The sequence below is a fragment of the Scleropages formosus genome, chromosome 5, assembly GCF_900964775.1.
Source record: "Scleropages formosus chromosome 5, fSclFor1.1, whole genome shotgun sequence".
NCBI lineage: Eukaryota > Metazoa > Chordata > Actinopteri > Osteoglossiformes > Osteoglossidae > Scleropages > Scleropages formosus.
The window spans coordinates 37,317,793-37,344,037 of NC_041810.1; the positions used below are offsets into that span (position 1 = coordinate 37,317,793).

Here is a 26,245-nt window from a genome sequence, read left to right on the forward strand (position 1 = left end):
AAATCCTACTTTTGACCTGTATGGCAATACATGGCATTGCTCCTGCATACCTTTGTGAGATTATTGATTCTCATATCCCAGGATGATACCTTTGTTCACTGGATGCAGGTTACCTTAAAGTGCTTGTGATCAATAAGACCTCAGTAGGAGGTCGTGCCTTTCGCTACTGAGCGCCTGAACCGTGGAATACTTTGCCAGTTACCGTCAGAAATGCCCCGTCTGTTTCTGCCTTCAAATCTAGACTAAAGACTTCTTACACGTTCACTCAGGCATTCCACCTCGAAATATAATTCCGCTTGCCTGTGTTTGTTTTGACCACCTTCATACAAATGCATATGTAGCACACCGAGGCGGCCGGGGAAGGGGGCGGAGATGGGGACGAGGCAGTCGCAGCTGGGGTTGATTGCACTCCCTATTTCTTCACCTGTGCCCAGCAGTGAGTGAGAGAGACGGAGGAGGAGAGCGGATCCACGCAGACGAGCATGAGCGCGAATTCGAACCCGAGCCCGGAGGCGATGCCGCCCGGACCGACCCAAGGGCCCTCGCCCCCCTGATCGGCACGAAGCCCATCCTGCCAGTTTCCTCCTACCCCCCCTTTTCCATCCCCTTCCTTCTCCCTGATCCGTGACTGAACAAAACCCCTTCGCAGACGGGCACCGCGTCCGTGGTCACCTGCCTCGTCTGTTGCGGTCGTGCCGAAACCCGGGAGCCGGCGAGACGGACAGAGACCAGCTGGAGCGCATTCTCCAATGGATGCAGCTGCAGCAGCAGGAGTCGCTGGACGCGATCGTAGCGGTCCGGCTCGCAGAGCGCCGGGCCCTGGTGGAAGCCCTGGCCACCCTCGTGGACCGCCCGATCCATATCCTTATCCATAACCCTAACCCTAACCCTATCCGAATCACTTTCCTAGAACAAACGGTCACTTTGCGGCTATCCCTGTCCCTGTCACTGTTTTCAACCCAACCTCAAACCCGAAACCTGTCCCTAACCCTACACCTATCCCTATCCCTTTCCTCAACCCTCTCTCTGACCCTAAGCCCCCCATCCTTATTCCTATTCCCATTCCTATCCTTATCGCCATATCAGAGTCTAGTTCCGTGGTGGAAGTCGCTGAGGTAGTTGGAAAGCTCCACAGTGGCAAAGCAGCGGGGTGGGGCGGACGAGATTTTCCCGGAACTGCTTAGGGCCCTGGATGTTGTGGGGCCTGTCATGGCTGACACGCCCGTGCAATGTTGCACGGACCTCGGGGACGGTGCCTTTGGATTGGCAAACTGGGCTGGCGGTCGCCGTCTCTCAGAAAGGGCACGGGAGAGCGTGTTCCGGCTATCGGGGTATCGCACTTCTCGGCCTCCCGGGGAAAGTCTATGCCAGTGTGCTGGAAAGGAGGCTCCGGCCGACAGCTGAACCTCACGTTGAAGAGGGGCAATGCGGGCTCCGTCCGGGCCGTGGAGCAGCGGAGCAGCTTTTTACCCTCTCGCCGATAACTGAGGGGGCACGGGAGTTCGCTAATCCAGTCTACACGTGTTGCGTGCACTTGGAGGAGGCCTACGGCCACGTTCGCCGAGAAATTCCGCGCGAGGCAGTTCGGGAGTACGGGGTGCCGGGGCCACTGCTGAGGGTCAATCGGCCTTCGCAACACACCGAGCGAGAGCCGCGTCCGCACACTCGGCATCAAGTCAAGCCCGTTCAGCGTGGCTGTTGGACTCCGCCGAGCTTGCGCCTTGCCCCCCGCACCCGCTTGTGGTCTTCATGGGCAGCACATCAAGGCGCGGCCGAGGTCAGGAGGAGGGCATTCTGCGTGAGGGCCGGAAGGTGCTCTGGTACCAAGTACACTTATGAGCATCCTTGCGTTCGAACATGGTGTTTGTTATGGACAAGCCACGACTAGCACAGAAGTCCAATAACATTTCACCATTCGGGTTCAGATTGGGCAAGCCGTTCTTCCCAATCACCCTCCCCCGCCAGATTTTCCAGTCCTTGCCAACGTGAGCGTTGAAGTCCCCCCGGTAGGACTATGGAGTGTGTAGGTGGGGTCCTGTCCAGAACCCCACCCACCTTCTCCAAGAAGGCCGAATACTCTGAGCTGCTGTTTGGTGCATTAGTGAGCACACAACAGTCAAAGTCTTCCTCTCTGCGACCCTAAGTCGCATTGAGGCGACCCTCTCGCCCACCGGGGCAAACTCCAACTGTATGGCAGCCAGCCGGGGGCTTGTGAGTGTCCCCACGCCCGCCCGGCGCCTCTCGCCTCATGCAACTCCTGAGTAGGAGAGGAACCACCCCTTATCGAGGAGTTTGGTTCCAGAGCCAACACTGTGAGTGGAGGTGAGCCCAACTATATCCAGTTGGTATTTCTCAACCTCCCGCACCAGTTCCGGCTCCTTCCCCCCAAGCGAGGTGACATTCCACGTACCAAGAGCCAGTTTCCGTCGCGAGGGGCTACGACGCCATGCGCCACCCCGCTCCCTCCTGCTCCCTCCTGCCGCCTCCCGCTGCCAGGTATACATTGCACCGGACCCCCATGCCGGACCTTGCAGGTGGTCCCCCCACGATGCCTTTTTGGGCTGAGCCCGGCCGGGGTACGTGGGCTGCCCGGCCACCAGGCGCTCGCCTAGGAACACTACCCCCAGGCCTGGCTCCAGGTGTAGGTCCCGGTGACGCTATTCCGGGCAGGGTAAACGATCTCGTGTTTACCTTTTCCATGGAGGTTTTTGGATCGTGTTAGTCTGGATCTTCACTCCAGACCTGTTCGCCTTGGGAAACCCTACGAGGAGCATAGTGTTCCTGACGATGTAGGTCTGGAGTTCCCTAGATCACACGAGCCCTTCCACCACGCCAAGCGCCCACTTATACTAAGGGCCTGGGTAGCTCAGTTGGTAGAGCATCAGACTTTTAATCTGAGAGTCCAGGGTTCAAGTCCCTGTCCAGGCGTAATGTTCAGTGTTCATCTGAGACTCTGTAAAGTCGGAAGTATGTATGCAGTAGTGTCACCTTTGAGTAATAATGTAAGTTCTGATGTGTAAGGAGCAGCTGTACACTCTCTAACTCAACAGCAGTGAGGAGTTTTGTTATTTTTTTAAATTAGAATTTTATTGTTGATTAACTTATTTATTTTATTTTCCCCTCTGTTTTGTTTCGCACCCGAGGAACCGCTCTCTCTTACCCCTCACTTTTTCAGGCTCCAGTGAGGGCTGCCACCTGGAAGCGCAATTATTCTCTGGGAACAGTCACTCTTCAATGTTTCATTTCTGTAGCAGGATTGCACTGGATTTTAATTCTCCCCCGTGTTTAACACTTTTGTGACTCCAGGTGTTTATTCAGAACAGTTTATTCTTCTCTTGAGTCTCTTTTTGTCCCGTTTGGTGCGTGATTTTAATGTGTGACATCGATCGCGTATACTGAAAGTCATGACTGCTTTTCGTTGGACTCTCGTGAGCATTTCACAAGAGAGAGGCAAAAGTGCGCTCCGCTTTGTGCGGCCAAAGCCCAAGCAGGCGTCGCATGCTCGAGCATTCTTTGCGTGAGCCTTTCACGGGTAGCAGCAACAAGTAAGGCATCGGTGGCACACCTACTCGTTTGCAGCTCTACCGCCCTGACTACGTCCCGTCTCGAAAGCTAAATAAGGTGGGGCCTGTTATGTACTTGGGTGGGAGACCGCCTGGGAATACCAGGTGTTGTGAACTTTTTTTTTTTTTTAAAATATAATTTTACTATTGATTTACTATGTGGTGGCGCAGTGGGTTAGGCCGGGACCTGTTCTGCGGTGGGTCTGGGGTTCAAGTCCCGCTTGGAGTGCCTGGTGACAGAATGACGTCCTGTCCTGGGTGCGTCCCCTTCCCCTCTGGCCTTGCTCCCTGTGTTATCGGGTAGGCTCTGGTTCCCTGCAACCCCGTATGGGGCAAGGGGTTTTGAAACTGTGAAATGTTTTTTTTTTTTTTTTAAAAGAAGGAAAAAAAAAAAAAAACAACTTACAACACCCGGTATTCCCAGGCGGTCTTCCATCCAAGTACTAACCAGGCCTGATCTTGCTTAGCTTCCGAGAACAGACAACTTATTAACTGTCTATTTCTGGAATTTTCCACTTAGCGTTTTTTGGACCACAGTTAACCGCAGGTAACTGGAAACCGCTGTGTTGTTTCTTTGTGGTCAACGAACACAGAGCAGAGCGTCCAGAGCCAGGCAAAGCGTCCAGAGCCAGGCAGAGCGTGGAGTCACACACCAGTTGCTGAGACGGCGTCTTTGGAAAGAATGGAATCCCTGTTCAACGCAAGTTCTATTCTGAATGTATTGTCTGACGGCACACCTGTGTGTTATGTAACATGTTTTGTTTGGTTGCACCTGCTGACATTTTAGAAACAGTTCATTTGCTTGAAATGCGTAACAAATAATGACTTGGTGCGGAAAGTCCGCGATTTAGAAGAGCGCATTAAGAATTTGATTTCTATACGAGAAACGGAGAGTTGGTTGGACTCGGTGTGTCCCGATGCCTCCGTAGTGTCGAACTCGGCGTCGACCCTTACAGGCCCCAGTACAGCTAATGAGAAGCCGGGTACCCCGGAGCGCTCTCACGGCGACTGGGTCACGGTTCAGAGTAAGAAGTCGAATAAAGCGAAGCCGAAGCTACGGGTTCCTGGTTTGGGTTCTCCCGTCCAAACCCAAAATAGATTTTCGGCTCTAAGCAGTTCACCTAATAATAATAATAATAATAATAATAATAATAATAATGTGCTCATTTTGGGATATTCGGCTGTCGGAAATGTTAAGGTCCGGGGGCCTGGGAATCGAAATGTAAATGTAAAGGTAAAGTGTTTCTCACGCACACGTGTGTCCGACGTGAAGGCTCGTGTCAGTTCTCTGGCCGATAATGCCGTGTCGACTATGATGGTGCATGTTGGTGGTAATGATATTCGTCATCAGCAGTCTGAGGTGTTAAAGAGCCGATTTATTTCTATGTGTAACAAGGCCAGAAGGAAATGTCGTAATCTAATAGTGTCTGGTCCTTTACCTAGACTCTTCATGGGGGACATGGTGTACAGTAGATTGGTGTCTCTTAACAGGTGGTTAGAGACGTGGTGCCGCTCCGATCGTATATCATTTGTTAATAACTAGGATGGTTTCTGGGAATGGCCCAGGTTTTTCACGCGTGATGGTGTACACCTCAGCTGGAGGGGTTCATTTATTCTGTCCCAGAACTTGGCCTGCAAGTTGGGAAAGAACAATCAGAAGCCCTTTCTAAACTCTGTAGCAATTAAAGACAGTAACTGTCAAGTTAATCTTCCAAAACTTCAACGTGGTTCTATGATTGAGTGCTAATAATGCTGGCTCGTGAACCAGGTCCCTCTGTGAGACTTCTGCGTCAACAATGCGGACGGCCCACTTCTTTAAGAGACCCTTACGCAACATTCTGCACGCAGAAGAAACGAGTTTATCTGTTCTTCCAGATGTTGCACTGCAAGATTCACAGCCTTCTGATAATCAGAGAGAACAAGAAAAATGTAGTTTTGCAGCCTTGTATGGCAAAGGCATTTGGACAGAAGGGTCTAATTCCTAAATCTTAAAGGAGAACAACATGACCACTCCAGTGGTATGTTGACCGAAATCCATAACACAATGGCTGGGGTCAGAAAAAAAGACTCCAGAGACTGGCAATGGAGCAATGAAAGACACCTACCTGCATGGCGGTTCCGAAGGCATGACCAAAGTCAATTCCGATCATTCCTCCTGTCTCCATGTTGATCAAGAAGTTGGACAAATGGCGGTCTCCGATGCCTAAGAGCCAGTGACTAACACACGAGGGCATGTGACGCCGTGAAGTGGGACCTCAAGAAAAGGAAGGCCTCTGGTGATGTGCTCATCTTGACGAAAGTTCTCCTGAACAATGGAGACACTCAAATCAATGGTCAGAGGCTTGCGGATCATTCCGGTAAAGCCCGACTTCTCTTGTGTCTAGAGCTGTGACAGTCTGCCTTGGGTTGGTAAACAGAGTTGGGTTTGGCAAATTGGTGGAAGACCAGAAAAAAGAAAAAATGTTTCTGTGAGTGGTTCTGTTTGGCCAGTAAGGAATGTGAAGTACAGTGACAGTGGGAACCATCAACTGAATCATATGTAAAACCACGGTTCTGCATTTCTTCTGATCAACATCACCTCATCATCCTTTGTATTTAGAATGACTTAAAATTCTTACCCTCATCCCCTAAACCAATCGTTATCTGTGCTGGTCCAGTGAATGTACTTAACTGATGTGAAGCTCTTAAAAAGAGAAAAAAAAAGTACGTACCCACACTGTATTTCTGCAACTTAGTTTCTGTTGTTACTGGGATAATGTTGAATGCTCGCCTTAGAAGATCCTCTGGTACAAGATTCTCTGTTTTCCTGAAATTGGCTACAGTCTCATCTCGTTTGGCTTTCCTTTGAGATATAAGATCATTCAATGAGAATCAAAACCATAGTAAAATGAAGAGAAACGCCAAAGATCCTGCCAAGGATACACAGCTATACTAATACATTTTACAATACTGGCACAAGTTTAATGAAGTCATTTAAAATTCTGAATGAGACTTTTTAAAAATATTATTTAAGTCTTTTTTTGTTCATCTTTATCAAGAGTGCTAAAAATTGGAAGTTATATGTCACGTTTAAGTTCAGGCTCACAAACAGAAAAATTAACAGAAAAATACTTCTAAAGTGAGGCAGATGACTGAAGGGCTTTGCTGTAGCCATACGTATACTCTACATATATATATATATATATATATATATATAAAGCAATACTAATGCAACAGTATTTGCTTATAAGGTTCCAGATAGCACAGCGACCCTACAGTCTTCCCAGCCACATTGTCCAGCGAGGTCTCAAAGGCGTCCGCAGTAATGCGGTCATTGTACCAGTCTGTTGTGGTGAAGAAGGAGCTGAGTCGTAAGGCGAAGCTCTCAATTTGCCGGTCGATCTACGTTCCTACCCTCACCTATGGTCATGAACTTTGGATGATGACCGAAAGAATGAGATCGCGCATACAAGTGGCAGAAATGAGTTTCCTCCGCGGAGTGGCTGGGCGCACCCTTAGGGATAGGATGAGGAGCTCTGTCACCCGGGAGGAGCTCGGAGTAGAGCCGCTGCTCCTCCGCATCGAGATGAGCCAGTTGAGGTGGCTCGGGCACCTGTTCCGGATGCCTCCTGGGGAGGTGTTCCGGGCATGTCCCACTGGGAGGAGGCCTCGGTCAAGAGGCAGCAGCACTCACCGCGATGCTACCAAGTGTCTCCGTGGGCTTTACAAGGCAAACAGTTAAGGCAGTCAAGATGACATTAACCACTTTTTTTAGTGTGTTTCCCTTCCTGGTGGACACAGGGGTGACGAGATCCACTCTTAGAAGACAGGAGATGCCGTGGTTCCTGCAAATGGAAACCGGATCTGCCTCATGGGAGCATCAGGAATAACACAAAGCCTCAAAAAAACAGACCCACTGCGCGTGGGAGTGACAGAAGACATTGCTGTGACTAACCGTTCGGTTCTCCTTAGTAACCGCTGTCCGGTGAAGCTGCTGGGCCGCGACCTGCTTGCGAAGCTCGGGGCAACTGTCACCGTGACCGAAGAAGGTGGCAACATCGCATCTCCAGTATTGGGACTGTTGTCTCTGCAGGTGTTATCGCAGTACACCGCTTGGCTGCTGGATGATGACGCGCTGCGGTGAGGTAAGGGTGCCTCCCAACTTGACACAGCCCACACGGTTGCACTGCACAGCACGCTTCTTTGCCAAAGAAACCGTAGAGTATCGACAAGAGTCGCATGAGTTTCCGGCAAACAAACTTGAGGAAGAGAGAATCATTATGTCGGATTTGTTCCTGACAAAGTGCCCCGCTGCAGCCTCTTTCGTTCTGATCCCGGCCCAAAGTAGGTGGTACAAATGGGATTGAGTTCCGCATATATCACTGGGGAAGACAGGAAACTCAGAATGGAAAGATTTGGGCATTTAAGGTTGAAGGCATCGACTCACCTGTAAACACCATAGCAGTGTGGTACCGGAATAATCTCCTGTTACAAGATGACAACGAGGGGGACCATATGCAACCATGTCGTGTGAACGTTTGGTGTGAGAAATTGTTCGTTCAAGTGTGGTGTGAAAATATGTTCAAGTAGTCAATATTTTCAAGTGCTTAATATGTTCTAAAGTGATGTAAGAGTTAAGACGTTCAGAAAATATATGCTGTCCGTTTAACGCAGTGGAGAAACGTTGATAGGGAAAACAAAACACAAAGAAATTTGAACCTTTAGTTGCGTCCCAGCAGACTTCTAAAACAGGGACAAACTGTTTGGAGGGACGTAGAAGACCGGCAAATAGAAAGCTTTGCCTTACGGCTCACCTCCCCCGGTTCAGTACAGCAACCGCTCCCACCTCACTTGTGAATAAGATCCCAAGATGCTTAAACTCCTCCACCTGGAGCAAATTTTCTCCCCTCACCTGAATGAGGGGGGCAACACAACCTTTTTCCATGAGAGAAGCATGGATTCAACCTTAAAGGGGCTGATCTCATAACAACCACATCCATATCAACATATCTACTCCATAACCTTTTGGTTCACTGGTTTTCTTTTTTTACCCCCTCCACCAGACACTAAGGAGACTACTACCAACACATCCTTTCCACCCCAGATGGGACTCGAACCCACAATCCCTGGCTTAGAAAGCCAGTGCCTTATCCATTAGGCCACTGGGGCTAAACTTAGCAGAATGGCTAAAGGAAGTGTAAATGAAGAGGAACACCACAGTAACGCTTGGTTCTTACATTTTTCAGTAATGCCTTTCAGTTTAACTGTGAAGCCAGAACACACTAAAAACTCCCAAGTGTTGTTCCAACAACAAGGTGTCGCCTGCCTTATGACACTGTGGCAAACGGATGTGTACTTAAGAAGAAAGGAATTATATCATGCGGGCATATGAACTAGAAATGGATAACAGAGTGTTAATTGAACCGCGAGCGACTTTGCATCGTCATGGCAATACAGAAACGCGGATGTGTCTTGCGGAAGAAATTCGACATGACTCAAACAACGGACCCAAGATAGGAGAGAGTATCTTACTTTGTCTCTCCCCAGCTGGAGAGAGAGTCCCTCGTCCCCTGTGCTGGACTCAAGGGAGTCTCCCCGAGCATCCAAAGCACACTCCTTACATACGTCTAGAGGCGCATGCTAAGTGCACGCACGCGCGCACACACACACACAAATAGTCTTAACCGCTTGCCTCATACAGGGTTGCAGGGAGCCAGAGCCTAACCCAGCAACTGAGGGCATAAGGGGACACACTCAGAACAGGACACCAGTCCATCGTAAGGCACCCCAAGCAGGACTCAAACCCCAGATCCACTGGAAAACAGGACCTGGTCCAATCCCCACTGTGCCACTGCACCACTGCGCCACTGTGCCACTGCACTAGTGCACCCCCCTCTCATGCTAAGCATATGGTGGCATTTCTCATTGGCTTTCTCTCTGCATGATCAGCGCGTGCTCAGCTCGTGTTTGCTTCGAATTTGTTACTTACTTATCTGGTACGTTCCCTACAGGCTAGAGTGAGCTATGCACATTAACCTTATTTATTTTCTTGTTTTTTCGCTACCAGCCAGTGTCTGGTTAGTGTCTGAGTTGGGGGCGCAGTTTCGGTACATTCCTGCTTCTTGCGCAGCGGGCTTTCTGCAGCAGTCATGGAACAAATCAGTTGCACAAAATTGCACAATTTTCTTTTTTTTTTTTTTTTTCTTTTTTTTTTAATATAAAGTGGAGGGAACTGTTTGGTGGGGCGTGAGGGGTATGTGGGGTTTTGGGAGGGATGGAGTACTGGTGGCGTGGTTGGTTTGTGTCCAGCCCCCCTTGATTTTGGCACAAGGGGTTGAACATCTTTCCCTGTGTATTATTGCATGTTGGTTCTAGGTGACTAGTGACTGCTGTGAGCAGGGCAGCTGGTGGCATGGGAAAGATCGTGTGACAGCACGGAGAGACTGCTGGCAGGAGGGAACAGACCCCACTAGGGGCTGACATGGGCTAGCAACCTGTGTCAGCAGCATCTTGTGCTTTTGTGTAGCAGGAGGTGCGCCCTGTTTAAGCTACAGACACACAAATGTTTTCAATACCCCAAGAGTCAGTGAGAGCAGGGGTGGAAGACGACTCATCGGCGGATATAACGGCTTTAGACCTTGACGTGAACTTGACGGGGGGGAAAGCATGAACACAACCACGCCAAGTAGGGGTGGATCGGTGCTGCAGGTGTGTATTTGTGGCTGGAGGAAGGTGACTTCAGTGAGAGGCCTAAGAATTCATCAAGGCAAGAAGAAGTGTTTAGGGGGACGAGGCAGGGGCCCCGCATTGATCGCCACGACCTACGGAGTGGTCCAGATAAGTCAGGTGAAGTCCAGGGGCAGGTTGCACACCAAAGACCACAGGACATCAATACCTCTGTCTTAGAGGAGACAAGACCAAAGATGGATGCACAAGGCAGCATCGATCATGGAGAGGATGCGGGGCAGATGATACCAAGATGAGAACAAAAACCTAAGGTGAGATGGCCAGGCGCCACTGACTGTAAGGAGTGGACCTCTAAAAACAATGACTTGAGAGGGATTTTAAATGGCCTGAAGGGTACGGCTGAGTCTAAGATAAACCAACTGGGTGAGATTATATACGACTATGGGAAGAAGAGGTTTGAGGTGTTCGAGAAGAAGCGTAAGGGTGAGCAGAGCATGTTAAGGTCAAGACGGCAGATGGAAATTGAGAGGTTGATTCAGGAAAGAAGAGACTTAAAAAAGCTTTGGAAACGAGCAGATGAGGAAGGTAGAAGTGGCATTAATATTTTGCAGGAAGAATTGAAACGTAGATTGGTAGTGTTGAGGAGAGCGGAAAAGCTTAGATTGAGGAGGAAGAAGAAGGAGCAAGCTATGGTGGCAATTTTTAAGGACCCATTGAAATTTGTGAAGTCCTTGCTTGAGCAAGAGAAGTCTGGTTGTTTAAATGTTCAAAGGAGGGAGTTGGAGAGCTGTCTGCTGGAAATGCACACCGATGGTGAAAGTGAGAGGGTTTTTAAAGTACCTGCAGATATTCCTCCATTAGGGGAGATCGTGGCACAAACGGACATGTGTCCTCCAAGGTTGAAAGAAGTACAAGAGGTGGTGCGGCGTGCGAGGGCAGAATCTGCACCAGGACCCAATGGGGTTCCTTAATGGGTTTATAAAGGTGCCCGGATGTTTTAAAGTTTTTGTGGAAGCAGATGGTGGTCGTATGGAAAAAAGGTATCATTCCAAAAGAATGGCGGCGAGCAGGAGGGGTGTTTATACCCACAACGAGAAAGATGAGGTAGAAATAGGGCAATTCAGGCCAATGTGCCTTCTTAATGTTGAAGGGAAAATATTTTTTAGTGTTGTGGCGCAGAGGTTGCCTGCATATTTGTTGGCCAGCAACTTAATTGACACATCTGTGCAGAAAGCAGGAATTGCGGGTTTTTCAGGCTGTTTAGAGCATTTTTGTATGATCTGGCACCAGATAAAGGAGGCCAAGATGGAAGGTGAAGACCTCCACGTGATTTTTTTGGACTTGGCGAACGCCTTTGGTTCAGTGCTGCATGTTTTGTTGTGGAGGGCATTTGTTTTTTTTTTAAAGTCCCAGAGTGTATTACGAGACTGGTTAAGCTGTATTTTGAAGACATCCAGTTTTATTTTTGTACCAAACAATACACCGCAACTTGGCAGCGGGTTGGGGATTGACATAATGGCCGGATGCACAATCTCGCCTCTGGCTTTTACCATGGCTATGGAGGTGATAATAAGGGCGTCGAGATGGGTGGTTGGGGATATGAGGCTGAAGGATGGTTCTCGCCTTCCGCCAATCAGAGCGTATATGGACGATATGACTGTGCTTACTACTACTGTCCCATGTACTCATCGCTTATTAATGAAGTTCAATGGAAATCAAAAGTTGGCCGGACTGAAAATTAAACCTAGCAAAGTGTAGGAGCTTGTCAATAGCTAAAGGAAAGTTATCGCAGGAGAATTTCCAGATCGATGGAGAAAAGGTTCCGTCAGTGGCTGAAAGGCCAATTAAAAGCTTGGGTCGATGGTATGATTCCTCACTCAGCGACAGGGAGCAGGTTAAAAGATTAAGGGAGAATGTAGTGCAGGCAATTAATAGGATTGATTAATCTTTTTTACCAGGGAAGCTGAAGGTTTGGTGCCTGCAGTTTGGTTTGTTGCCTCGTATTAGATGGCCGCTAACTATATACGAGGTTTCTATGTCAGGGGTTGAAAGACTGGAAAGGCTTATGAACAAAGCTATTAGGAGAGGGTCTTGGAATTACCGCTGACTAGTCTTGTGGAAGAATTCAAGTGTGCCAAGGTTGGCTTGGAATTAACATTGTCAAGCACAAGAGACCCAGTGGTGAGATCGATTCCTGTAAGTTTAAAAACAGGATGTAAGTGGGATCCACGGGAAGCTGTTGCGCATGCACAGACAGCGCTTGAGCACAGAGATGTGGTCGGTCAGGTGCAGGTAGGTAGGGCGGGGCTTGGTGCCGGCGATCGAATGAAGTTGCGGAGTAAAGCTAAGTTGCCGGAGAGGGGAAAGATGGTGATTGGTTTTATCCGCGAACAGGAAGAGGAGGCGAGGCGGGTAACTGCGACGCCACATGGTGTGCAAGGGCGATGTTTGGCTTGGGAGCATGTGGAGAAACGGAAGATCAGCTGGCGTGATCTGTGGGCGATGGACGCCGGTCGTATTAAGTTTCTCATCGGAGCCACCTACGATGTTCTCCCTACTCCACAGAATCTTAATCGCTGGGTAGGTACGGAGCCGACTTGCAGCTTGTGTGGTGGTATAGCCTCTTTGAGGCATATTTTGTCTGCATGTAAGGTTAGTTTATCTCAGGGAAGATATACTTGGAGGCATAATGAAGTGCTAAAATCCTTGGCATGCTTGTTGGAGAACAAGCGGGTTGAAGTCAATCCACTCCCGTGTTGCGGGAGAAATAAGGTAATTTCTTTTGTGCGGGAGGGGGAGAGCGTTGCATGCCACGCGAGTGGACGCGGCGGTACGTGTTTTAAGTGGGGTGACGTGCGAGACTGGAAGTTGGTAGCGGACGTGGGAAAACAGCTGCAGATGCCGCAGTGCATTGCGGTCACGGCCTTGAGACCCGATATTGTCCTGTACTCCGAGGGCGCACGGATAGTGTGCTTCATTGAATTAACGATGCCCTTCGAAGATGCATTAGAAGATGCCTTTGAGAGGAAGAAACTGAAGTACACTGAGTTGGCTGGTGAGGTGAGGGAGCGAGGCTGGCAGTGCGTTATTAGACCGGTGGAGATTGGTGCAAGAGGGTTTGTTGCAAAATCAACCACGTCGCTACTGTTGGATTTTGGTTTCAGGGGTCAGTCGTTAAGAGCAGCGATTAAAAGCTTGCCAGAGGTAGCAGAAAGATCCAGTCAGTGGTTGTGGAGGCAGCAGGGTGTTTGGGGGAAGCACACCTGAGTGGGGAGTACTCGCCTATGTGAACATCAAATGGTTCGAGTTTTGTTGTCACTTCCACATGCTGATGTGGTGTGTTGGTTGGTGTGTTGGTGGTCAATGTGTGGCTGGGGTGGGAGGTCTTTTGGTGGATGGAGTCACCGGGATGGCACTGCGGGCATGGAGGGGGGTGGGTCTGGGACGCCAGATCTTGCCGTTGAGCCTTCTGGAGGTGCTCACTCTTCTGACTCAGATTCTTCTTCACGAGGTTCAAGTTCACGAGCTTTCTCGCCTAGCTCGTCCCGGTCGGGTATTAGGGCACAATCATATTCGTCGTTTATCCCCTGTGCCATTGCTGTAGTCGTGAACGTTGTTTCAGCAATAGCAGCCTTAACACACGACAAACAACACATCAATAACAGGAAGACGGATAAAATAGCAAGAAGTATTCATAATAAGAGAGTTTCAATAGACCACCCCACCAGCTGCTTATTCCTAGCCAGTCCCAGAGTTCGTCACCGTTCTTAAAATCACGAAACTGAGAACCAACTTCCATAACGTTACCCGCCAACGAGTTTATACGCTCGGAATTGCCCGGGACATACGTGCAACATTCTGATCCGACGTTAACGTTTATTCATTTAGCACACGCTATTTCTCCAAAGCGACTTCCAAGGAACTCTATGTAGTGTCATCAGCCCACACACCTTATTCACCAAGGTGACTCGCACCGCTAGATACACTACTTACAATGGGTCACTCATCCATACATCAGTGGAATACACTCACACACTATGGGTGAACCACACTACACGCTACAACAGCACATGTTGCTCCTTCTGCGGCCAGAGGATAATCTACTGCCATTCGCCTTTGCATAGCAACAGCATTAATGTCCTTAAGGCTCTCAGTCGTACCGTTGGCTATTTCTTCTGATGCTTGTGCTGAATAGAGCGTCTGCCGAGCAGCTTTACCGATACCACGCGTTGGGAACAATACCAGAAAATATCTCTCCCGTTTCAGAAAGTCCAGTTTTCACCAAGGGGGGACTATTTCTCCGATAGCGGAGGAGACGAGAATCTGGACGCCACGGAGGTTGGGACAACTTTCGAACGTGGGGCACTACATAGGACAAATAACAGGAACCTCCGGACTGATTCTTTGGAAGCCATGGCTAGGCGCATTTACCACACACCCAGAAAGTACCGTTTGGTAAAATAAGTCACCGTGAAGGTAACACTAAAGGTATTTTCCTGCGTACCGCTGGACATTGGAAGAAGCTGTTGCGAACTATCAGGGCTTGTTTGCCTGGCCATGTAGGTGCATTTAGAACTACCCACACGTGTGACAGAGCCAGGCTGACTTCTGACGACACAGATCGTTCCATTCAGGTTGGCTCTAAGAGTCACGTAAGGGTGTAATTTGTCTTTAGTCAAATTCGGCGTGGAAAAGTCGCGATAGTATCCCAAGGAGACAGGATTACCCGGTTGGCTCACACTAAATATTTTACTGTTAGAGGCCTCACGCGGAGTGGCTATGAGTGTACGAATTGCTCATACACTTTTCCAGAAGTCACCGGTGCCGTGTAACAGGACACCGCGATGCAAAGCTGCTGTGGGGTAAAGGTTCGGGAAACGGCTCCATCCACAAAACCCTAGGGGTAAAGGCATGAGTGGTAGTCCAGATGACACTGATTTTGGCACATGAGTACAGGCCCAGCAACTGGTGCTATTGTCAGCAGCTGCATAACCCTTGATCAGAGCCAGGAAAGCGCTGACGCCATGCGAGCCTTCCTCATGTAGATGGGGACAGTTTGCGTCCCCCGTGGATTTCGTCGGCTTGCGAAGGAACCCTGCAAATTTCACGAGGCGTTTGTTGTCGAAGAGGGAAAGCCGCATTTCTTCCCACGCCAGGTTGCAGGGCTCACACTGCAAAAGAGAACCTCCCCCAGGCACCTTTAATGAAAAACAGTTTCCCAGACCGTGGCTTGAGCCCATGACCCTCAGCTTAAGACTCTTGCACACTACTGACTGAGCCAGGCAGGAACACCACTGCTACCAGCACTCCTGTGGAAGTGCAAGCAAGCTTAAGTGTGCAAATTCAGGAGGAGCACAAGCAAAATGCAGCTCCAGAATCCATCGTGCCACCTTCTGACATGCTGGAAAGCAGCATCAGAACAAGCCTTAAAGCTTCCTCCTGCATGGAGGGAGCAGCTGGTTGACTCCTGAGGTGCCAGGAAGAAGGCACTGCTTCCACACACATACAGGAGGACCAGCCTGGCCTGCTCTACCAGGGATCTTTCCCCTCCTCAGCAAGAGCCTTCCTGCAAGCCCCTTGGCCCATGCTGAACCTTCCCGCAACACTCTTGCTGCCAGTACACTTTCGAGAGCTCAACTGACACAGCCAAGCAGGGAGCTGGGCGGGCTCGTCCGGGATTTGAACCCGGGACCTCTCGCACCCGAAGCGAGAATCATACCCCTAGACCAACGAGCCCCCGACTCTCTCGGCCCCTCCTTCCTCGGCCTGGTGTCGGGAACTGCATCATCCGTTGCATTTGTACCCAGCTTGAGATTCTTACCAAATGCCTTTGAGATTTTTAAATGAAGCGTACCGCTTTGCGCCAGTCGACAGAGCCACTCTACAATGGAGACGGCGCAGTGACGCCCCTCGGCAGGGGTTTCTTCCTCTTCCCAGCAACGTCCAGTAGCGCTTGCGGCCTGCCGTCCGGTCGAGGGAAGACGGCGCGCATAGCGGAACGACTCGAATCTCCGACCTCCAGGCCACACAGGTTCTTCTTTCGTGCTCCCTCGACGTTCAGAGCCTTCGCTGGAGAAACACCAGCGTCGGTGGGGTGCACTACCTTCAGGCGCCCGGGAGACAAAGCGGCCTTCCCCGACACCTAAGCACAGGTGGTGCAAGTCAATCAATCAATCAATCGGTCAAAGGTTTAGTCACCAAATGCACAACAATAGAGCATGCAGCAGTGGTTGCTGCGATGAAATGTCTTTGAGTGCGTGTGGTAGGGTGATTTTTAAAAAAAAAAATAAAAGGAACAACATACCTCAAGATTACAAATAACGTTTTCAATTTGCAGCGCAACAGAAATCTGGTAACACCAATAACTATGAAGTGAAACTACTTAACGAAAACCGGATGAGTTGCTGCATTCGGATGCCGCTCGACTGTTCGGGCGTCTAACAGCCTGGAGATAGACGCTATCCCGCAGTCTGTTTGATTTTGATTTGATGTTTTGGCAATATTTAGCGGACGGCAGGAGAGAAAACGGTGCGTGACCAGGATGACTGGGCTCCTTGAGGATAGCCCAGGCCTTCTTCAGGCATCTGGCTGCGTAGATGTCCCGGATGTTTGGAAGCTCAGAGCCACCGATGAGCTGTGCCGACTTCACCGCCCTCTGCGGTTCCTCACAATGCTGGGCCGAGCAGCTCCCATACCAGGCAGTGATGCAGCCGGTCGGGATGCTCTCGGCTGTACGCCTGTAGAAATTAGCCCCGGATCCGGGATGGCATGCCAAACTTGTTCAGCCTACGGAGAGAGGACAGGCGCTTCCGTGCTGTTTTGACCACGGTGTCGGTGGTGGCGACATTCAGTCACAGCGCCTAGGATGAAGGGGGGACGAGCGGTGAAGGAACTGGTCTATTGACCGCTCCGACCTGGTGCCCCACATCAGTTCAATTCAATTTATGTTTATAGAGCGCTCTTCTCACAGAGGTTAACTGGCAGACTATTCCACAGTTTTGGGTTTGTTGGACGAATAGTCGCGAACCTCTCACTTACTCCTCGTGCCGTCTTTCCTGGCATGAGAAGCACCGTTTCTGCAACCCGGGCCTGTGTGTTCCTGTTTCATGAAATTGATATTTTGGATGCCACAGAGACAATAAGAGACTACATTAACGTTTGTATGGACACAGTTGCTGAGAAGAAAGCTGTAACTGTATTTCCTAAGAACAAAAGTTATATAACAAGGGAGGTCAAGGAGTCTTTAAACAGGAAGAGGTTGGCTTTCATCACTCAAGATAGAATGGAATTAAAATTAGTCCAAAAGGAATTAAATGCGTTGTTGAAGGGGACAAGGAAAAAACACAGAGCAAACTGTAGAACAAAATTTTAATTCAGGGGACTCCAAAAAACTTTGGGTTGCTATGAAAGTAGTAACCAATACGGAATCCCCCGAAAAAGGCTCATGACTAGCGATGACCAACAAAGAGCAGATGGCTGAAATGACTATTTTCTTAGGTTTGAGTCACCTTCGGTGTGAATGGTAGATCAGGACTCTATCATGTGTAATTCAGATCAGAGATTAGAGGTAGCTCCACACGCAGTTAGTTTGCTATTTAGAGGCATACGAGCCAAGAAATCCACAGGTCCTGATGGAATTTCTGGTTTTTTGCTGAAAACTTGTGCCAGTGAACTTCCTCCAGCATTCTGCCCTATTTTCCAGAAATCATTTGACTCGCATACCAATCCATCTTTGTGGAAAAAACTAGAATTACGCCGGTTCCCAAGAAAAATTGCCCAGTTGAGAACTGTGATTTTAGACCTGTGACTTTGACTTCAAATGTTATGAAATGTTTTGAAAGACTTGTTGTAACTGTTCTAAAGGATGAGATTGAATTATCCCTTGACCCGTTTCAGTTCATCTTTAAGGCTGGGCGGGGCACCGAGGACGCCATTAATTGTATCGCTCATTTGGTGAATAGGCATTTAGAAGATACGCACGCATTTGCACGTTTACTTTTTATAGATTTTAGTTTGGCTTTTAACACACTTCAACCCCAGCTACTAATTAGGAAGCTGACAGAGTTAAAAGTGAATCCCTTTTGCATTAAGTGGTTTCATTCGTTTCTAACAAATTGAACACAACAAGTTACGGTCAACAATTCTTATTCTGAGGTGAAGACTACCAGTATGGGGGCCCCGCAAGGTTGTGTTAGCTCACCCATTTTTATTTACATTATACACTAATGAGTGTTTAACTAGTCAGGATAACAGTACTTTTCTGATGTTGCCAGGTTTGTGGGGTGGTGTGACGATAATTGCTCGATTTTAAATGAAATGAAGACTGTTGAAATGATCTTTGACCCCAGATCTGTGGGGGATCATAGACCTGTAATAATACATGGTAATATTACTGAACAGGTTTCTTCATATAAATACTTGGTTGTTTGTTTATATAGATAATTTGTTATGCTGGTCTTCTCACATAAACAGTCTGTGTTCGAAAACTTCAGCAGAGACTACATTTTTTGCGAAGGTTAAAAGTATTTGGGGTTAACCAGAAGATTTTGTTTCTGTTTTACCAGTCTGTTTTTGAGAGCTTGCTAAGATATGGTATTACAGCATGGCATGGAAACTTGACTGTCCAATCAAAATCGAAACTTGCACGACTAGTACATACTGCTCTGAAAATTAAAGGGTGGGAAGAGAAACGACGCATGCAGGAGTTGTACGAGGTATCTATTTTAAAAGAAGCGAAACAAAAAATTGCTGCTAATGACACACATATTTTACATGAGAATTTCAACATGTTACCCTCAGGGAGACGATTTAGGATTTTGATGTGTAAATCAAATTGTTGTGAAAATTCTTTTGTGCCATCTGAGGTTAAGTTTTTGAATAGAGAATTCCAAAACTGAGATTTAGATTGGGATTCAGTAGACTTTTCATATCTTTTGATTGTTGTTTTATTTATTCTTATTTTAATGTATGATATGATATGTATTGTTTTATGTGAGTCCAACGTTGCGCACTGGCCGTGTCATGGTTGTCCAAGACAAATTTCCCATAAATGGGACAATAAAGTATATTCTATTCTATTCTACCTGCAGCTGTGTCACGTATTCTGTCCGAGTCGATCGGTGCACCGCAGGACGGGCCAGCCCTAACTTTTGCTCGGGCTCGGTCACCAGCAGGTCCCCTAGACCTAGGAGGGTTGCCCCCTTAGTCGGGTTCCTCGCGGCACACGGGTCGGTCCCGGCAGAAGGTCGTGATCCCGGACGAGCCCCCAGAACTGTGGTAGGAAAAATGAGAATTGTCATACAGATAGATCACTCGGTCACTTGAGTTGCAGAAAACCTTATGTATTCGTGTGCGCAGAGTCACACCAGAGCAGCCAGGCAAGCAGATATTTATACATATTCTAGGGCAGATTTTTGTAAGCATAGGCAGAATACATGTTATTTTTTGAACATTCCAGGCGTGTCACTGTGCCCCTCAATCTCTCATCACACACGTCCACTGTCACCAGTTGATCTCCTTTCTTACGTGAAACAGTTACACACATCCTCTGGGCTTTACGTGAGTCTGCGTAAGCCACATTTCTCTGATATCTCATGGGAACAGGCTGGCACAAAAGGGGACATACAGAGAGCAAACTATAGCCTGGAATGTGCCGCTTTCTTGCATAGGCTATTGAGCAGTTAAACATTCTTAAACGTTCTATTACAGAAGCATGTAGGCATAGCAAAGCTTTTAAAATCAAATTTTCATTCAGACTCCATGTCTCCTACCTCCTCCGGGACATGGGAGGAGTTCTCACGAAGGTGGGAGTTAAAATCATTCCGGACAGGGTCCTCTGACGCTTGTTCCCAGCACGCCCTCACTATGCGCTTGGGCCTACCGGATCTGTCTGTCAGTTTTCCCTGCCGTCTGATCCAGCTCACCAGCAGACGGTGATGGGTTGACAGCTCAGCACCTCTCTTCACCCAAGTTTTCCAGAACATGTTTTCCTCAAGCCAGATGAAACGACTACAAAGTTGATCGTTGGCCTTTGGCCCAAGGAGCTCTGGTACCAAATACACTTATGAGCATGCTTGTATTCAAACGTGGTGTTTGCTTCACCACAGCGCTGTGTAGCAAAAAGCAGAAGGCTGTGTTGTCTTGGCTCCACGGGAGCTGCAACCCACAGAGCGCTCATCACAGGAGCTCTCACCTGCTCCGCCACCAGCCTGGATTCTTTCACCTCTCCCCAAGAAGCACCGTGCCGACGCTCCCTGCAACCCTGTATGAGGCAAGCGGTTAAGACTTTAAAAACCCTCTCACTTTCACCATCGGTGTGCATTTCCAGCAGACAGCTCTCCAACTCCCTCCTTTGAACATTTAAACAACCAGACTTCTCTTGCTCAAGCAAGGACTTCACAAATTTCAATGGGTCCTTAAAAATTGCCACCATAGCTTGCTCCTTCTTCTTCCTCCTCAATCTAAGCTTTTCCGCTCTCCTCAACACTACCAATCTACGTTTCAATTCTTCCTGCAAAATATTAATGCCACTTCTACCTTCCTCATCTGCTCGTTTCCAAAGCTTTTTTAAGTCTCTTCTTTCCTGAATCAACCTCTCAATTTCCATCTGCCGTCTTGACCTTAACATGCTCTGCTCACCCTTACGCTTCTTCTCGAACACCTCAAACCTCTTCTTCCCATAGTCGTATATAATCTCACCCAGTTGGTTTATCTTAGACTCAGCCGTACCCTTCAGGCCATTTAAAATCCCTCTCAAGTCATTGTTTTTAGAGGTCCACTCCTTACAGTCAGTGGCGCCTGGCCATCTCACCTTAGGTTTTTGTTCTCATCTTGGTATCATCTGCCCCGCATCCTCTCCATGATCGATGCTGCCTTGTGCATCCATCTTTGGTCTTGTCTCCTCTAAGACAGAGGTATTGATGTCCTGTGGTCTTTGGTGTGCAACCTGCCCCTGGACTTCACCTGACTTATCTGGACCACTCCGTAGGTCGTGGCGATCAATGCGGGGCCCCTGCCTCGTCCCCCTAAACACTTCTTCTTGCCTTGATGAATTCTTAGGCCTCTCACTGAAGTCACCTTCCTCCAGCCACAAATACACACCTGCAGCACCGATCCACCCCTACTTGGCGTGGTTGTGTTCATGCTTTCCCCCCCGTCAAGTTCACGTCAAGGTCTAAAGCCGTTATATCCGCCGATGAGTCGTCTTCCACCCCTGCTCTCACTGACTCTTGGGGTATTGAAAACATTTGTGTGTCTGTAGCTTAAACAGGGCGCGCCTCCTGCTACACAAAAGCACAAGATGCTGCTGACACAGGTTGCTAGCCCATGTCAGCCCCTAATGGGGTCTGTTCCCTCCTGCCAGCAGTCTCTCCTTGCTGTCACACGATCTTTCCCATGCCGCCAGCTGCCCTGCTCACAGCAGTCACTAGTCACCTAGAACCAACATGCAATAATACACAAGGAAAGATGTTCAACCCCCTTGTGCCAAAATCAAGGGGGGCTGGACACAAACCAACCACGCCACCAGTACTCCATCCCTCCCAAAACCCCACATACCCCTCACGCCCCACCAAACAGTTCCCTCCACTTTATATTAAAAAAAAAGAAAAAAAAAAAAAAAAAAGAAAATTGTGCAGTTTTGTGCAACTGATTTGTTCCATGACTGCTGCAGAAAGCCCGCTGCGCAAGAAGCAGGAATGTACCGAAACTGCGCCCCCAACTCAGACACTAACCAGACACTGGCTGGTAGCGAAAAAACAAGAAAATAAATAAGGTTAATGTGCATAGCTCACTCTAGCCTGTAGGGAACGTACCAGATAAGTAAGTAACAAATTCGAAGCAAACACGAGCTGAGCACGCGCTGATCATGCAGAGAGAAAGCCAATGAGAAATGCCACCATATGCTTAGCATGAGAGGGGGGTGCACTAGTGCAGTGGCACAGTGGCGCAGTGGTGCAGTGGCACAGTGGGGATTGGACCAGGTCCTGTTTTCCAGTGGATCTGGGGTTTGAGTCCTGCTTGGGGTGCCTTACGATGGACTGGTGTCCTGTTCTGAGTGTGTCCCCTTATGCCCTCAGTTGCTGGGTTAGGCTCTGGCTCCCTGCAACCCTGTATGAGGCAAGCGGTTAAGACTATTTGTGTGTGTGTGTGTGCATGTGCGTGCACTTAGCATGCGCCTCTAGACGTATGTAAGGAGTGTGCTTTGGATGCTCGGGGAGACTCCCTTGAGTCCAGCACAGGGGACGAGGGACTCTCTCTCCAGCTGGGGAGAGACAAAGTAAGATACTCTCTCCTATCTTGGGTCCGTTGTTTGAGTCATGTCGAATTTCTTCCGCAAGACACATCCGCGTTTCTGTATTGCCATGACGATGCAAAGTCGCTCGCGGTTCAATTAACACTCTGTTATCCATTTCTAGTTCATATGCCCGCATGATATAATTCCTTTCTTCTTAAGTACACATCCGTTTGCCACAGTGTCATAAGGCAGGCGACACCTTGTTGTTGGAACAACACTTGGGAGTTTTTAGTGTGTTCTGGCTTCACAGTTAAACTGAAAGGCATTACTGAAAAATGTAAGAACCAAGCGTTACTGTGGTGTTCCTCTTCATTTACACTTCCTTTAGCCATTCTGCTAAGTTTAGCCCCAGTGGCCTAATGGCTAAGGCACTGGCTTTCTAAGCCAGGGATTGTGGGTTTGAGTCTCATTTGGGGTGGAAAGGATGTGTTGGTAGTAGTCTCCTTAGTGTCTGGTGGGGGGGGGTAAAAAAAGAAAACCAGTGAACCAAAAAGGTTATGGAGTAGATATGTTGATATGGATGTGGTTGTTATGAAGATCAGCCCCTTTAAGGTTGAATCCATGCTTCTCTCATGGAAAAAGGTTGTGTTGCCCCCCTCATTCAGGTGAGGGGAGAAAATTTGCTCCAGGTGGAGGAGTTTAAGCATCTTGGAGTCTTATTCACAAGTGAGGTGGGAGCGGTTGCTGTATTGGACTGTAGTGGTGAACGGGGGAGATGAGCCGTAAGGCAAAGCTCTCTACTTGCCGGTCTTCTACGTCCCTCCAAACAGTTTGTCCCTGTTTTAGAAGTCTGCCGGGATGCATCCTAAGGGTTCAAATTTCTTTGTGTTTTGTTTTCCCTATCAACGTTTCTCCATTGTGTTAAACAGACAGCATATATTTTCTGGACGTCTTAACTCTTACATCACTTTAGAACATATTAAGCACTTGAAAATATTGACTACTTGAACATATTTTCACACCACACTTGAACGAACAATTTCTCACACCACATTTCCGCCTTTGAGCATGAAACATTCACACGACATGCTTGCATATGGTCTTCCTCGTTGTCATCTTGTAACAGGAGATTATTCTGGTACCGCACTGCTATGGTGTTTACAGGTGAGTCGATGCCTTCAACCTTAAATGCCCAAATCTTTCCATTCTGAGTTTCGATACTCTACGGTTTCTTTGGCAAAGAAGTGTGCTGTGCAGTGCAACCGTGTGGGCTGTGTCAAGTTGGGAGGCACCCTTACCTCACCGCAGCGCGTCATCATCCAGCAGCCAAGCGGTGTACTGCGATAACACCTGCAGAGACAACAGTCCCAATACTGGAGATGCGATGTTGCCACCTTCTTCGGTCACGGTGACAGTTGCCCCGAGCTTCGCAAGCAGGTCGCGGCCCAGCAGCTTCACCGGACAGCGGTTACTAAGGAGAACCGAACGGTGAGTCACAGCAATGTCTTCTGTCACTCCCACGCGCAGTGGGTCTGTTTTTTTGAGGCTTTGTGTCATTCCTGATGCTCCCATGAGGCAGATCCGGTTTCCATTTGCAGGAACCCCGGCACCTCCTGTCTTCTAAGAGTGGATCTCGTCGCCCCTGTGTCCACCAGGAAGGGAAAGGGTTGATGCCGGCAACACCAGCTGTATCATTGGGTCTGATGGTTCATGCTTTTGTCTCAAGCAGGCTGGACTTTGGCACTGCTTTATTGTCGGGTCGTCCATACCAGACTGTATCCAGGCTGCAGCTGGTACAAAATGCTGCTGCGAGAATTGCCCCGTCTGTTTCTGTTTTCAAATCCCAATTAAAGACTGACATGCTCACTCAGGCATTCCACCTCGAAATGTAATTCCACTTGCCTTGCTTGTTTTTTACCACCATTATGAAAATGCATAATAAATTAAGTTAAGTAACAACTTACTAACTCTCTTCTCTCTTCTTGTTGAGCGTTGCCTCGCTACGTAAGACTTGAGGAGGCTGACCGTTGGTGACAGACGAATCCCATGCTGACTGAGGATGTTGACCAACTGCCATGATGAACGAGGCGTTCCATGCTTAGCTGGGGATCCAAGACACCATTTAGCACCAATATCATTATTGCTTGTTAAACTGGCTTACAATTGTTACTTAAACTAGAATGCCCAGGAGCGATGGGCAGCCACTGGCCTGTGCACCCCGAGAGGTTTTCTTTTTCTCCCTCAACTTTCAGTTGGGAGTTTTTGCTCCTTTCCCTGGTGGCCAGTAGGGATACTCATAGCTCTATAAAAGGGCTGCATTATGGTAGCCATTAGTCGACTGTCTTCTTTGTTTGCAACTGTTCTTCTTGCCTCATGCTTGTGTTAAAGCGCTCTGTGTCACTCTGTGACCTAGCTCGAGAGTGCACATCGGAGGGTCGCCAAAATGCCAGGCCTGACCTCGACGTGATTTGAACACGCAGCCTTCTGATCTGGAGTCAGACGCGCTACCGTTGCGCCACAAGGTCGGTACCTGAGGGATCCTGAATGAGGGGGCAGACCGTGTCACTTTCCAGCGTCTCCGCCCAGCAAACGGGCCAAGAAGAAGTACAGTTTGGAAAATGCGGGGCTCTGGAAAAGTAACACGAGGTGGGTCAAAAAGTGACCTCGAGGGATGCTTGGTGGTCTAGGGGTACGATTCTCACTTAGGGTGCGAGAGGTCCACCTCTGGACGAGCCCAGCCACTGGCCTCCGTGCTCTGCAGGGATGCTTGTGGAGACTCAGCTGCTCAAATGACTGCCGCCCTGCAGCGCTCGCATCACTTATCATGAAGTGCTTTGAGCGGTTAGTCAAATCTCACATCCCCTCTTCGCCACCTGACACCCTAGGCCCACTGCACTTGCATATTGCCAGAACAGGTCTACGGAGGGTGCTATTGCCACTGCCCTCCATACTGCCTTCTCACACATGGACAGGAAAGGGGCATATGTGAGAATGTTGCTTCTTGATTACAGCTCAGCGTTCAGTACCATGTCAGCACGACAACCTCTTCTCTGAACGTTAGTAAAACCAAGGAGATGACTGTGGGAGGAGACCGCACACTTGTTCTAATCAGTGGGACGGCAGTGGAGAGGGTGGGCTGTGTTTAGTACGTGAGGCTCAACATCAGCGAGGACTTATCCCAGGCCCAACACCATCGAAACCGTGGTCAAAACAGCACAAAAGCTCCTTTCCACCAGCGCATCGAGCAGCTTTTTAGCACCATCCTTCGGAGTGACGCCACCTGCTCTCAGAAGAACATGGTGCTGCGTATCTATAAAGTCATCCCCATGACTTTTTTGGATCCAGTCAATGAAATTTATGTAGCAAAGTAAATAGGTCACTTACAGATTAGTGTTAACAATGCTGGATATCACACTGTAATCATTTAGGTTACTTTCCAAAATAAATCAAATTAAGAAATTTACCAGTTTACTGTGGGGTGTTGATGATTTCAACAAATTAGCCTCAACTCTAAGGTCAGCTCTCAATGGTCAGTAAGGCACAATGTTTAATTAGTTATGGTGTCCATGGGTTTGTGTCTGGGAAACGTTGTGCAGCATCTGTGCGATACATATCCGATACATTGTGGTTCTGCCCTCAGCGTTGGTCTCATTGAGTGGATGGAAAATACCTGCACCTTGAAGGATTTCCTTTGCAGTAGGATGTCTGAGGAAGAGCACAACGACGCAGAGAGGTACTGCCTTAGCCTGCGCTTAACGTTTACCTTCACGGGTCTTTGAAG

At 48.6% G+C, this 26,245-nt stretch overlaps 1 protein-coding gene and 4 non-coding genes across 5 annotated transcripts; 1 reads left to right on the forward strand and 4 right to left on the reverse strand.

The window, feature by feature from the left end:
- Positions 1-2,855: 2,855 nt before the first annotated feature.
- trnak-uuu (transfer RNA lysine (anticodon UUU)) lies at positions 2,856-2,928 on the forward strand. The gene has a single exon. It is a non-coding gene; the product is annotated as a tRNA-Lys (tRNA).
- Positions 2,929-8,638: 5,710 nt separating this feature from the next.
- trnar-ucu (transfer RNA arginine (anticodon UCU)) lies at positions 8,639-8,711 on the reverse strand. The gene has a single exon. It is a non-coding gene; the product is annotated as a tRNA-Arg (tRNA).
- Positions 8,712-15,893: 7,182 nt separating this feature from the next.
- Positions 15,894-15,965, reverse strand: trnap-cgg (transfer RNA proline (anticodon CGG)). The gene has a single exon. It is a non-coding gene; the product is annotated as a tRNA-Pro (tRNA).
- Positions 15,966-16,041: 76 nt separating this feature from the next.
- Positions 16,042-21,371, reverse strand: LOC114910566 (uncharacterized). Its single transcript, XM_029252227.1, has 5 exons — positions 21,330-21,371; positions 20,868-20,958; positions 20,422-20,490; positions 19,313-19,500; positions 16,042-16,371 (listed from the first exon to the last, which is right to left on the reverse strand). The coding sequence occupies exons 1-5, from the start codon at positions 21,369-21,371 to the stop codon at positions 16,111-16,113; spliced, it is 651 nt and encodes a 216-aa protein (XP_029108060.1). The 3' UTR covers positions 16,042-16,110.
- A 3,546-nt stretch (positions 21,372-24,917) lies between these two features.
- Positions 24,918-24,989, reverse strand: trnaw-cca (transfer RNA tryptophan (anticodon CCA)). Its single transcript has one exon. It is a non-coding gene; the product is annotated as a tRNA-Trp (tRNA).
- Positions 24,990-26,245: the final 1,256 nt, after the last annotated feature.